The 13,889-nt window shown below is 37.9% G+C and overlaps 1 protein-coding gene across 1 annotated transcript; it reads left to right on the top strand.

Moving 5' to 3' along the window:
• Positions 1–4,272: 4,272 nt before the first annotated feature.
• Positions 4,273–7,244, top strand: LOC131636188 (uncharacterized). Its single transcript, XM_058906835.1, has 3 exons — positions 4,273–5,339; positions 6,214–6,963; positions 7,061–7,244. Exons 1-3 carry the CDS (start codon positions 4,273–4,275, stop codon positions 7,242–7,244), a joined length of 2,001 nt encoding a protein of 666 aa, XP_058762818.1.
• Positions 7,245–13,889: the final 6,645 nt, after the last annotated feature.

Here is a 13,889-nt window from a genome sequence, read left to right as displayed (position 1 = left end):
ATGATGTCGATTTTCGCAAACTACCTCGATGGAATTATGGAGGTATTTAGGGATGATTTTTCGGTGTGTGGATTTGATTTTAAAAACTGCCTTTCAAATTTAGAGAAAATCTTGGAAAGATGTGTGGAAGTGAACCTTGTGTTGAACTGGGAGAAGTGTCCATTTCATGGTGAACGAAGGGATAGTCTTAGGACACATCATCTCTGAGAGAGGCATAAAAGTCGACAAGTCCAAGATAGAAGTTATAGAAAACCTAAATCCACCTGTAATACGGTGAACTGACTTTTAAAGAAATGTCGCGGTAAGCAAGATCTCGCCACCAACTTTTATTTTATCCAAATTATAGAAAGGCTAAAAGAACAGAAAAAAACCTTTAAAAGAAATTTTGAGTTCGGGGGGTAATTTATACAAAGGGAAGGTGCAAGGCACCCTTTGCATACATGGTTTTCCATAGGCTCTTAATTGCTCTGCTCTTTAGTTTTCAAAGGTTTAGAAATACATAGAAAAAGCATTGGAATAAGGACTTTAGCTTGTAAATAAGCGTAGCCTTTTTGAAGGTTTTTGATAAAAAGGGTAAAAAAGGATTTAAACCATAGCAAGCAATTATGAGGTAATTACCTTAAAATTTAAAAAGAGTTCTTTTAGCCTTTCAGGGCTATCCATACCATAAGAAGGTAGGAAGTCCTTTTATTTGGAGGTTTAAAGGGTCATCGAGAGTTCATTCGCCATAAGACTGTCCCTTTTCATAGAGAGGGCAGGTAGTCTAGGGGAAGGAAAAGAATAGTCATTATTAGGAAACCAAGAGGACACCTCAGCAATAATCGAAAGGGACTATCACATCATCATAGGCAACTTCGATGGACGAGATCATATAACCGAACCGAAGGCAACATCATTCGGACTTATGATCTTTTGTGATGAGAATGAACCGAGGGCAACATTTGCTAAGGCGTCCTCGTATCCGAGGGACTTGACTATTCTGAACTGAAAAGGCAACAAGGCAACAGGCAACAGGCAACAGAGGGTTTACCATAAAAGGTGTGTGGGTTCACAATCACGTGATTCAATTTAAATAATTATTTTGTAAATTAGTTATTCTATATTCAGTTTGAGGTTGCACTCCCTAAATTAATAACCACGCAGACATAATAGCAGTTTAAGTGCCTTCAAGGCCAAACAATACAACCAGAAGCAGTTACAAAATAAGCCATGGGGAAGGGGAAAAAGCAATAAAATAAACCCCAACAAAGCAATAGGTTTGACACAAGTAATAATTAAAGAAGAAATTAAAAAGGAACGAGTTTTAGGGTTACCGAAGGTTCGAGCTTTGACCGGTTGGTTAACCTTGAAAATCAATAAAGGCAAAAGACGGGGTGAGTGTAGGAGAAATTCATTGACTATTTGTGTAAACCCTAATTCAATCTATAAGGCAAAAATAAAAGTAAACTAATATTTAAATAAGAAAAGAATTAGAAACTTAGCTTTCGATTGGTATGGCGCGTAGTCGGAGGATCTTGGTTAACCCTGAAAAAGTCAGACACAAAGAAGAGAAATTTTTAGTGTATGAATGATCTAAGGACAAACCTCGCAAACCCTGATTTAGGGTACAAGTTAACCATGGTTAATAAAATAATGAAAACCAAATTAATTAATCAACGGTGTTCAACTTAATTAATTAAATCGGCAAAAATAAATTTTCGATTAAATTGTCTAACCCTAACAAGTATTTTAATCAATTAATAATTAAACAACTAAATTAATTTAATCATTTAATTATAAAATAAATTTTATTAAAAATAAAATGATTATAATTTTATAAAAAAGGTTTTAGTTTTCTTAAAGAAATAAAAATGAACAAAAATATTAAAAAAAACAAAAGGAAAAGAAAGTATAAAAAGAAAAAAACAATAAATAATAAATGAAAACTTAGCGAAATGTTCCAGTGTGGAGCACCCAGGGAGGTCCATGGTGTAACTGCATGATCGTATGCGTTGGATCTGGAACATTGGAGATCTGATGGTGGATGAATTGAAAGCGCATGGCAGACTCTCTTAGTGAGGGGCATGGGATCAGAGATTGATATTTGTTGAAAAAAATAACACCAAGGCCAGGGATCGAACCCTGAACCCTTGGGTGAAAGGCTTGCGCACTTACCATTCCCACCAACCACTTGAATTGTTAATTTATACAAACGGAACAAATTATATTAAAAGGCATTACTTAATTAAAAAAGGGCGCGCGTTTTTGAACGGGCCAATTACCAAGCGACAGGCCTTCATCTTCAAGCTCCAGACCTGTAATTCACCTTAATATTCGCTACGAATTGGCTGCGACTCCGTTCGTAGCAAATTAAACCTGTAATCACAAAAGTCGTGTATACGCACCAAAAATACAATCCAAAGCCATGGTTGTGATCCTATTGGTCATACGAACACAATAATACCTGTGTTTCCCCCTAATTCGCCCTAAATCCATAATCCCTAATTTTAAAGGGATGAACCCTAACATGGTGATATACGGTATACGTGCGCAATACTCAAATTAACAACCCAGAAAGCTTCAGAGCATCATGATAAACCAAGATATATGTTCAAAACACGATTATGCTTCGTAAATCATATGAATCGATTCAAAATAGAAAGTGACAAACCGTGGTGTATGGTGGGTGATCCTGGACGTTTGGCTTGCAAACAATAACTCAGAAAGCTTTGGGGATCTCCTGGGAATCGTTTGGGATGGTCACAACGCTTTGAATTGGCCTCAAACCTCAAATTGATTTTGAGATTTCTTTGGTTCTTGAAGACACGAGTTAGGTCTCTTTCTGCTGCCAAAAAAACTCTCCTAATGCTTTGTGTTAGTCAAGTACTTATAGGAGCAGAATTAGGTCAATGCGAACTGAATAAAATCTCCATAAATCATTTATTGAAATTTGATTGGAAATTGGTTTTGAAAGTTTCTAAAATTAGTCAATTTCAATATTTCTTTTACCAATCTTCTCTTCATGAAATTGAATCAGTTATATTGCCTAATTGATGATTGAATATGGCTAAAATACTCCCTCCAATCAAATCTTTGATTATTATTTGATTTATTTGATTTTAACTATCTTTTAAATGAATAAAAATCCATAATAAATTAAATAAATCATGTAATTTCGTGAGAATTGGATTTTGAATATTGGATAACTTTAGGGTCAAGCTTGGGCCAAAAGAGATTGGGTTTTTTTGCAAAGAATTTCATTTTTAGGCCTTTTTGTTTCACATTTTTCTCTAAAAATTGTCCAACTTTGACAAGGCATATCTCTCTCAATTTTTAAGATATAGAGGAGTTCTAGGACTTTTTGGAAACCTCAAGATGTCCTCTATAAACCACTTTGGAAGATTTTTGCTTTTGAGGATTTAATCTTGATGATATTGGCTTTGACAAAAAACTGCAATTGGTTGACTTTCTAAAAAGACCTGTAATCTTTTGATCCATATCTCTCAAATGAAGCATTTTTAGCCTTGGCTTGTGAGAGACAAAATTGTAGAGTATTAAATTTACTTCAAAATGAGCTTGGGATGGGAAATTTCTGATGTTCCATGTAGGAGTTATGGCTGGTCAAAGTTTAGTTGACTTTCTCCTATGAAAACCCTAATTTAGAAACTTTGGCTTTTGTTGATTTCTGAACTTTTCTTGATGAATCATGATCAATACTTGATCAAATGATGAATGATACTTCAAAATAAGGACGTAGACAAAAAATCAGGAGTTTTGACTGTACTTTGACCACAATTGACTTTTAGGTCAAACCAGTCGACTGTTGACTTTCTGGGCAATTGACTGAGCAATCTTTGGAATTGAAACCTGAACTTTGTCATGGAGATAGTTTGAAGCATCATAAGCCATATGAAATGCATTGGGGATCTTGATTTATTAAGTTTCTTCAGAAGAATCAAAACCCTAGTTTATTGAGCCATTGCATAAGAGAATGTGTCTTTTAGTCTTGAGTCTTGGTATGAGCTTGGGAAGTAAAATGAGATGGGCAAATTTTGGGGTATGACACCACCTAAGACCATTAGGGAAGTGAGGAGTTTTCTAGGTCATGTTGGGTTCTACCGACGTTTCATCAAGAATTTTTCCGGAATAACAAAATCTTTAATAAACTTATTGATGAAAGATCTCGAGTTTGAATTTGACCAAAAATTTCTTGAGGCCTTTGAAGTTTTAAAGCAAGCACTGATTTCAGCGCCTATCATACAACCCCCCGATTGGACACAACCCTTTGAAATCATGTGTGATGCTAGCGATTTCGCTGTAGGAGCCGTACTAGGGCAGAGAAAAGATAAGAAACTACATGTCATTTACTATGCTAGTAGAACCCTAGACGCTGCCCAGCTTAATTATACAACCACAGAAAAGGAATTGCTAGCTGTAGTGTTTGCTGTCGATAAATTCCGATCTTATTTGGTAGGAGCCAAGATAATAGTTTACACTGATCACGCAGCGATCCGATACTTGTTAAGTAAGAAAGATGCTAAGCCTAGATTGCTCAGATGGGTTCTTTTACTCCAAGAATTTGACCTTGATATCAAAGATAAAAAGGGAACAGAGAACTTAGTTGCTGACCACCTCTCTAGGTTAGAACATCTTAAACCTGAACTAATACCTATAGATGATCACTCTACCTATGAAAGACTAGTAGCTGGAATGAACACAATTGAGAAGGATACTCTGCATACCTCTGGAGAGGAAACCTATAAGGAGATCTCAACCTTGAACAACGTGCCATGGTACGCAGATATTGTAAATTATCTAGCCGTTGATATCATACCCCCTGACCTAAGTTACCAACAGAAGAAGAAGTTTTTCAGTGATGTTAAACATTTCTTTTGGGACGAACCCCTCCTATTTAAAAGATGCATAGATAACATATTCAGACGATGTGTGCCAGAAGAGGAAGTAGGCAACGTCATTGAACACTTCCATGTTGCACCTTATGGCGGACATGCAAGCACGTCTAAGACATGCGCTAAGATCTTCCAAGCAGGTATTTACTGGCCTACCATTTGGCGCGATGTCCACACTTACATTTCAAAATGTGACCGATGCCAACGCACTGGGAACATCTCAAGACGTGACAAAATGCCCTTGAGTAACATTCAAGAGGTAGAATTATTCGATGTTTGGGGTATTGATTTCATGGGACCTTTTCCTTCCTCAATGGGTAACAAGTACATCCTAGTAGCCGTTGACTATGTCTCAAAATGGATCGAAGCTGTTGCATCACCCACAAATGATACCAAGGTAGTTATCAAACTGTTCAAGAATATCATTTTCCCTAGGTTTGGAACCTCGAGGTTAGTCATAAGTGATTGAGGATCACACTTTATATCTAGGATATTTGACAAGCTTCTAAGTAAGTATGGAGTAAAACATAGAGTAGCAACACCATATCACCCACAAACCAGTGGCCAAGTGGAGGTATCGAATAGGGAAATTAAGTAGATCTTAGAGAAAATTGTGTCATTGTTTAGAAAATACTGGTCAGCGAAACTTAGAGATGCTCTGTGGGCTTACTGATCAGCCTATAAAACCCCTATTGGAACAACCCCTTATCAATTGGTCTACGGAAAGTCCTGTCATTTACCTTTCGAACTGGAACATAAAGCCTATTGGGCAATTAAGGCCTTGAATTTAGATTACCTAAAGGCCGGAGAGAAACGTATCCTGGACATTCACAAGTTGGAAGAGCTTCGCTTGAATGCATATGAGAATGTCATCATATATAAGGAAAGAACCAAGATATGGCATAATAAGAAGATCATAAAGAAAGATTTCAACATTGGTGACCCAGTTCTCCTATTCAATTCAAGGTTACGACTCTTTCCTAGTAAGCTTCGCTCACGATCGACAGGTCCATTTGAAGTATCAAAAGTTCTAAGGTCAGGAGCACTGGAAATTAAAAATGATTCATGTGCTCCGTTTGTGGTAAATGGACAAAGATTGAAGTTATACAAAGGGGGAGATCTGCCCGTTGGTTACTCTAGTCATATTCTGATAGACCCTCCAATACCTACATGAAGTAAGATCTAATCGTCAAGCAAATGACGTTAAACAAGCGCTGCATTGGAGGCAGCCCATGATTTATTTTTACTTTTATTTTGTTTTAGTACATATATATATATATATATATTTTATCTGGACTAATTTCTCGTGTTTTCTTATTTTCAGGATGAATTACCTCGATGGAATGGTTGTGGTTTTCAGGGATGAAGCACAGAGAGCCCGATTTACTGCTTTATCTGCTAGACCTATGGTACCCACTAGGTACCCCGATCAAAGCTGCATGGAAGCACTCGGGATTGAGCCGAGTATCAGGTATCTGTGCAACCAACTTGGCTGGAATGATTATGCTGATGATGTCCACAAGACCTATAGGAACCTTACTCTGGAGTTCCTTAGCTCCTTAGATTATAACCCATGGGTGGGTGAAGGAGATGGCCGAGGGCGGATTAACTTCATATTGTTTAGCACTGAGTACACCCTGAACATCAAGGAGTTTGGGGATTTACTTGGTTTCCAAACTGGACCGACCGCCATCACTGAGATGCCATTGAATTACTTTTTGAGCAGAGATATTGACAAATTATGGCAGGACATTACTGATGGAGCTAGCCTTGACCCTTCTACCCAGCTGTCAAGGAAGATCCACAATCCAGCTTTCCGATACTTTGAGATAATCCTTTGCCACACATTCTTTGGGAGGAGCTATGGTGACCACCTAGTCACTGCTGAGGAGGTCCTATTCATATACTGTGCCAGCCAGTCCAGACCCATCACTAGTGGAGGTTTTCTGATAGAGAGCTTAGACCACACTGCCAGATCTACTGTAGGATTCATACATTCCGGAGGGAATGTGACACAGATAGCCTCTGCTCTGGGCTTGGACATGATGTTATTTCAGCTGACTCCATACTGCGGGTATACCTTTCTGGATCTAGATTTCTGTATGGATCGTGGACTCATGAGGAGGGCCTCCTTCCATCCATATCAGTATAGGCTACTCATCAATGATCAGACAGATAGCCACGCTCCGCAATGAGGTGGCTGACCTTCATTTACAGTTGGAGCTAAACGATGCCTCCTTTACTGGTGAGTTAGATGATCTAGCTCGCGAGGTGGCAGAGATTCGACGCCAGTTGACTGAGCTACGTGGCCCAGACCCTCCTGCAGAGCATCCTCCCGGTTATGGGTGGAAATAGGCTGGGCCGAGCTAGGCTTTGCCAAGCCTGAGCCTGGCCTCTCAAAAAAACCGAAGCCTAAGCCTAGCCTGTAGCCTGTCGTAGGCTTATTTTTTAGGCCTGAGCCTGACCTTTTCGAAGGCCTGGTTAGCCTACATAAAAGCCTATTTGTTTTAGACATATATAAATAACCAATTAAAATAATGTTTAAATAGACTAACTTATTTTAAATTATCTATTAGCATAAGTTCTAAGAGACTATTTGTTTAAGAAAACTTATGAAAACAATTTTCATCAGGTGTTTTCATCTTATTTTCACAAATTCTTTAAGATAACCATGTTTTATTTATGTATTTTAATTCAAAATACAAAATATAACATAATGATCATAAAATAAGTATTCATATTTATTTAAATAGGCCGGCCTAATAGGCTTAAAAGGCTTTTTTTAGGGCCTGGGGCCTGGCCTTTTTAACTAAATAGGCTTATAAAGAAGCCTAGGCCTTTTCTATTTAAAAATAATGTGTGGCCTGGCCTGAGCCTATATAGGCTAGCCTGTAGGCCCCTATTATAGGCCTGGCCTATTTCCACCCCTACTCCCGGTTTGTGATAGATCTGTGCTATTCACGAGATCTCTTGTCTTAGTATATATATATGTGTGTGTGTGTGTGTGTGTGTGTGTGTGTGTGTGATTTCCCTTATGTTGATTTCCCTTTCAGTCTCATTTGATACACTTGCTGCATTCTCTGCTTTATGCACTATAGTACTATTTACATTGTGATGACCTGACGTTCGTACTTATATATATATATATATATATATATATATATATATATATATATATATATATATATATATATATATATATATATATATATATATATATATATATATATGTGTTTGTGTTTTTCCCTTATTTGTAATTATATTGTTCTACTAATATTTTTGTTTTTCTGGTCATCATAACAAAAAAAAAAAAGAAGAAAAAAAATTATATATATATATATATTTTATCCTTTTCTAAAAATATATATACATATGTAGGCGAACACACACACACATATATATATATATATATATATATATATATATATATATATATATATATATATATATATATATATATATATATATATATATATATATATATATGCAAATATGCATATATATTCTATTTTTGAAAAAAAAAGGTACTAGGTACACCCCCAAGGTGTAAGTAAAGACAAGGAAGAGAGGCCCAAAAACTAAAGAGGACAAAAATCTGCCCAACCATTTTTGAACTAGCCGCGCCCACGGTGGGCCTGTTGCGGCCGCGGTGACGCAACGGTCACCTAACGGTTAGTTGCTCGAAAACCACCCCCATTCTTCCCCTTTTTCCATTTCCAATCCCATTTTATTCCATTCCTAACCCCCCATAACTCCCATTGTCATCCATAAGTACTCCACTACATTAATTTCTACCATAAATACTCATCAACCACCACTTTCTTCACTACCTATAAATACCCCCTATTCTATTTTCTTTCTCACATCTTCACTACCTCTACATTCCATAACCTCCCTGCTCTCTTTACATTCATCCAAAGAAGATCCTATGGAGTTTGAAGGCTACACTTTGCGAGAAGGCAAGCCCAGGGCTAAGCAACGTCAACTGCTTGAGAAGTTGCTAACCACACCAATCCACTCCACCAGGTATATCGATGAAAACTCTCTTTATTCATTAGGGATATACCATAGTGTCTTCTTCCTTCTCGACAAACTAGGCATGCATGATATATTTGCTACTCAAGCACCCACCTACCCTAGGATGACGTTCGAATTTATTAGTCCCTTAATCTATAACGTCTCGCCTAACACTGCTAGCACCCTAGGTGGAGTCAAATTTAGAATGTTTAATGTTGAGTATGATTAATCCACCGACGGTCTAGCAGCCATGTTAGGGTTGCCTTATGGGGAGGGTGCTATTTAAGAAGCACCTTTGGACACGGATTGGGCATTTGAAGCATTCTGGGCCAGGATCACTAAACAAAATGCAAACTCTTTTGATGGCCTACTTGCTTCGCATATCCATAATCCTGCCCTTCGTGTCTTTCGATTTCTTCTAGCATCCACCATCTTTGCTCGGGAGAACCCGAACAAGGTGAATGCTAAAGAGCTAATTATCATGCAAAGCTGCCTAGCTGACACCAAAGTTAATCCGGTCCTATTTATGATTGCCCATATGCACCATGTTTTAAGAAAAGGTGGACTGATAACACGATTTTATATCGTATATTTAGCTTAAAATCCATAGATATTTATAGCATTTTCCGTTTATTATGTTAATTTATTATGATATTACGCGTGTATTTGCTTTATTTCAGGTTTTACACTTCAATTACGACTATTTGCGAAAAGGAAAGAAAATAGAGCTTAAATGACCGATATTTATGTCTAAAAGACGAAAAAGGAGTGCTGAAGCGAAAGAGGGGTGCAATTAGGACCCAAAGGCCCAAAAGAGATGAACCAGCCCACAAAGGAACAAAAATGCGTAGCCCAAACCATGCAAGCAAGTGGAGACGCACGTCTCCACGTTCTCTTCTGCCACGTCACCAAGAGGAGACGCCCGTCTCCAACTGCCCCTATCTTTCCTCCACTTGAGACGCACGTCTCAAGTCTTCCTGAAGAAACGGAGACGCACGTCTCCAAGTCCCAGTCAGAAAAGCTCCCTCAATTCACGGATTCCAACTGCAAAGCCTCTCCTATAAATAGGACCTGCTATCTCACTTCCAAAGGGTCCGATTTCATGCCAATGAAGTGCTGCCGAAATTGTACCGCGAACTGCTTTTCCTTATTCTGCTTTCATTTAACCGTTTATTTTCTCACAACGATTTCTACACTGGAAATTGTTGTGAACTTTTCGTAGATCTAGCCTTACGTTAGATTTATCGTTTTATTTCATTGTTTTTATTTTCTGCCATTTAAATTCCGAAGAACGATCCAGCCAACCTGTGGTGGAAGTTCGAGTACTTCAAGATTCAATTCAATTCAGATTTATTTTAATTCAGGTTTTTATTTACCGCCTTTATTTATATTATTATTGCATGATATATTATATGCCATTTAATATGCCTATTATTATGAACCGAACCGATTTATGCATGTTTAATCGTATTAATATGTCTGGCTAAATTACTAAAGGTGTCGGTATGTAAAGTAAGTTAACCGTAGGGATCCGAAATAAGTTGGCTTAAATTATGTTTTATTAATTATCACTTATTTTTGGTTTATATGTCTAATTTAATTAGTAAGTCCTAAAACCAATAGAGCGAAAGTTTGAGGGCTTAGGACGGTCAAAGGTTAAAACCAATAGAGCGAAAGTTTGAGGACTTTAACTGGATAGTAGACATAGGACATTAGTTTTAAGGATGGCGAAAGCGTATTAAAACTAATTGGAACTTATTTATTTTCAAAAATTGTTTTTACACTCGAGCGGGATGGCGAAAGCGTACGTTAGGGTTATTAGCTTGCTCCGAGTCAACAGAGCGAAAGTTTGAGATTAGGAGATTTAAATAGATAACAACCTCGTAAAATAGGCATTTTATTAATTACATTATTTCCAAAAAGCTCTTCTAAAATCTAATGGGATGGCGAAAGCGTACATTAGGATTAGGATAGTAGTCTGAATCAACAGAGCGAAAGTTTGAGACGAGGATTTTTAATCAATTGGAATTAGTAAAGATTTTTAATTTAATTATGCAAAAGCCAATGGACCTTCGGATTACCTTTAGTTAAACGAAATACATACTGATACCTGTCTTTTATTATTATTCTTTATTTTCTCACAATCACTTTCCCTTAGGAACAATCGAAATTTTAGTACTCCTAGCTTTACATAGTAACCTTAGATAACGGTAGATTGATTCATAGTCCCTGTGGATTCGATATCTTTTAAAACTACACGACACGACTGTGCACTTGCAGTTATCAGATTTATAGACACGTAAAGTCGCGATCATGGACCGATTTCCTTTGGTGGTCTGGTTACTTCTATTGCTCGTGCCATTGGTTTGGACATGGAGCTTGCCACCCTTGAACCACTCCCCCCTCGTATTGCAAATCTTAAGTTTTTAAAGGATATGCGTTTATGCAAGACGAGTCCGGAAGGTGGTTATTACCTTATGGTTGGTGGTGCCGCCGTACCCAGTGTTGTTATGCCTTGTACCCGTCGTACTGATATCAGATTTGAGCACAACTGGATGAGGGTAAAAACACTGATGATGAGTTTGACTACCGTACACAGGAACCACCCCACTTTTCACCATCACACACTGCATCCTCTTCTTCTAACCCACATGCAGGTACCGCTCCTAGTTTCCATGTCACTGAGGACATATGGCGTGAGTATATGGCCCGAGAGGCCCAGAGGGATACCCTCCTTGCTACCCTGCAGCAACAGGTGGCAGATAACATGGCTTATATGCGAGCATCGCAAGAGCAGAATGCCCTCTCCTTGTGCACTATTATGGAAAGTCAACTGGCTTTCCAGAATCAGCAGCACCTTCACCAGACCACATATGATAGTCACTTCCAGTTGATGGAAGCTACCCAAGGTACCCTCCTTGGTAGGACACGAGAGCTACAAGTGGCAAATGCCGTTTTGACAGAGTGAGTGGAGCAGCTAGCCTTGGGCAGAGAGAGCCGCTGTCACAGCTGTAGCCGCCGTTCCGGCCGTACCACCCAGGACGGTGAGGGTACTAGTGGACCCCACTAGCATTTTCAGGTGCCTCCTACCTACCTTATCTTGGAACATTGGGGACAATGTCCGATTTAAGTGTGGGAGGAGTATTTATCACTTTTATTTCCCTTCAGTATGTTTTGTTTTTTTTGTTAGTTAATAAAATGCATGTGATAGACGAGTCTTTATGCGTAGTGTATACCCTTTTCCCCCAAGCGTGCTCTGAGTCTATGGATTGGCCCTCTTGTGAATCTGGCGGTGTACGTCTGAGGATGCACCTTGGTCATTCATGGGTGCAATGCATTGAATATGCAAATGTGAGTTATCAAAGAAAATAGAGAAAAATAAATGTCGGCTATGAGGATCGATCCCGGGTCCTTCGCTTGCTAAACACCCAAAATGCTCCTTGCCATTTGTACCAGACTTATTTATTTGACATATTTACGCAGCAATAACATTATAACGCAAAACCTTTTAGGAAAATTTGAAAGAGAAAAAAAAGACGCGCCCACAGACTTCTTCTTCTTCGTGGATCTTCAGAAACGCAGGGCCTTTAGCCACGGTTTCACGTCGTGGCCGTAGGTCTTCCTCACTCCAACCTGCAAATCATCATCAAATAATGCAAGAGAATAACCCAGATCAAATGTAAATCACCTTACGAATCCAATATGACCACTAGTTTCGGCCAATTTTTCGTGTAACTAGAGTTCCTAATTCAAAACTCATAAACCCTAGCCATGGCACAATCTTTAACCTGCAACTAAATACAAATTAAATGGTACAGAAGGCTTCTAAACATCATCACAATTCAAAATATGTATTCACATGTTGTTTATAATTGGTGTATGAATATGATTGAATTCAAAAACTTTTGATGCAAACCGTGGGGTGTTGGGCGAAAATCCAGATGCCACAAGCCTTGAGAATGATTGGGACAACTTCCTGGATCTCCAAGGGTCGTTTTTGAGCCTTCAAAAGTTTCTGAATCCTCCTCCAACCATCAAACCGACTTTCACACTTTCTTGAAATTTTGTGAGCTTTTAACGTGTTCTCTAGGACTGCAATCCTTATCCTTGGCATATGGAATTGTTTCATGTATATATAAGATTGAATCAGGGCAACAAACTTGGCTTGAATCTTCATTGAATCAAAGATTGCATTTGATTGAAATTTGATTTGTAAATATTTCCAATTTTGGCCAAAATCACTCCATTCTCTCACCAATCTTGCATCCATGAATTTTGAATCAAATATGGAGTATTTGATGATTGGAATTGATTAGAAACTAGACCAAATCAAACCTTTCATATTTTCTTCAACTTATTTGATTAAAATGTATTTTTAATGAATAAAATTCAATAAAAATAGGATTAAAAATCATATGGGCGTGGGAATGGATTTGGAGATTCTTAGTGACTTGGGGAACAAGCTTGGATCATAAAATATCGGGCTTCTTTACAGAAAAAAATCCAATTTGACCTTTATTTGCTTCACATATTTCACCCAAAATTGACCAACTTCGACAAGGCATATCTCCCTCAATTTTTAAGATATGAAAGTGTTATAGGACTTTTTGGAAATCCCCAGATGTCCTCTACAAACCACTTTGGAACGTTTTTTCGCATTTGGGGATTTTATCTTGATGATATGGACTTTGACAAAAAACTGCTTTTGGTTGACTTTCAAAAAGGACCTGTAATTTTTTGGCTCATATCTCCAAAATGAAGCATTTTTTGCCTTGGCTTTAGAGAGACAAAGTTGTAGATAATTCAATTTCCTTCAAAATGAGCTTTGGTTGGGAAATTTATGATGAACCATGTGAAAGTTATGATCAGTCAAAGTTCAGTTTATTTTTAATTCAAAAACCCTAACTTAGAAACTTTGAGTTTTGTTGATTTCTGAACTTTCCTCGATGAATCATGATCAACCCTTGATCAAATGATGAATGT

This window comes from Vicia villosa, unplaced genomic scaffold, assembly GCF_029867415.1.
Source record: "Vicia villosa cultivar HV-30 ecotype Madison, WI unplaced genomic scaffold, Vvil1.0 ctg.001659F_1_1, whole genome shotgun sequence".
Taxonomy (NCBI): domain Eukaryota; kingdom Viridiplantae; phylum Streptophyta; class Magnoliopsida; order Fabales; family Fabaceae; genus Vicia; species Vicia villosa.
This window is presented reverse-complemented; position numbering and strand designations above follow the sequence as displayed.

What these genes read in the sequence shown, in the direction of transcription:
- LOC131636188 (XM_058906835.1), top strand. Translation starts at nt 4,273, where the DNA reads ATGTGTGATGCTAGCGATTTCGCTGTAGGAGCCGTACTAGGGCAGAGA. An exon ending in CCTAGGTTTGGAACCTCGAG is followed by an intron (nt 5,340 to 6,213) that starts GTTAGTCATAAG and finishes TCTTATTTTCAG; the next exon opens with GATGAATTACCTCGATGGAA. An exon ending in CAGCTGACTCCATACTGCGG is followed by an intron (nt 6,964 to 7,060) that starts GTATACCTTTCT and finishes ATCAATGATCAG; the next exon opens with ACAGATAGCCACGCTCCGCA.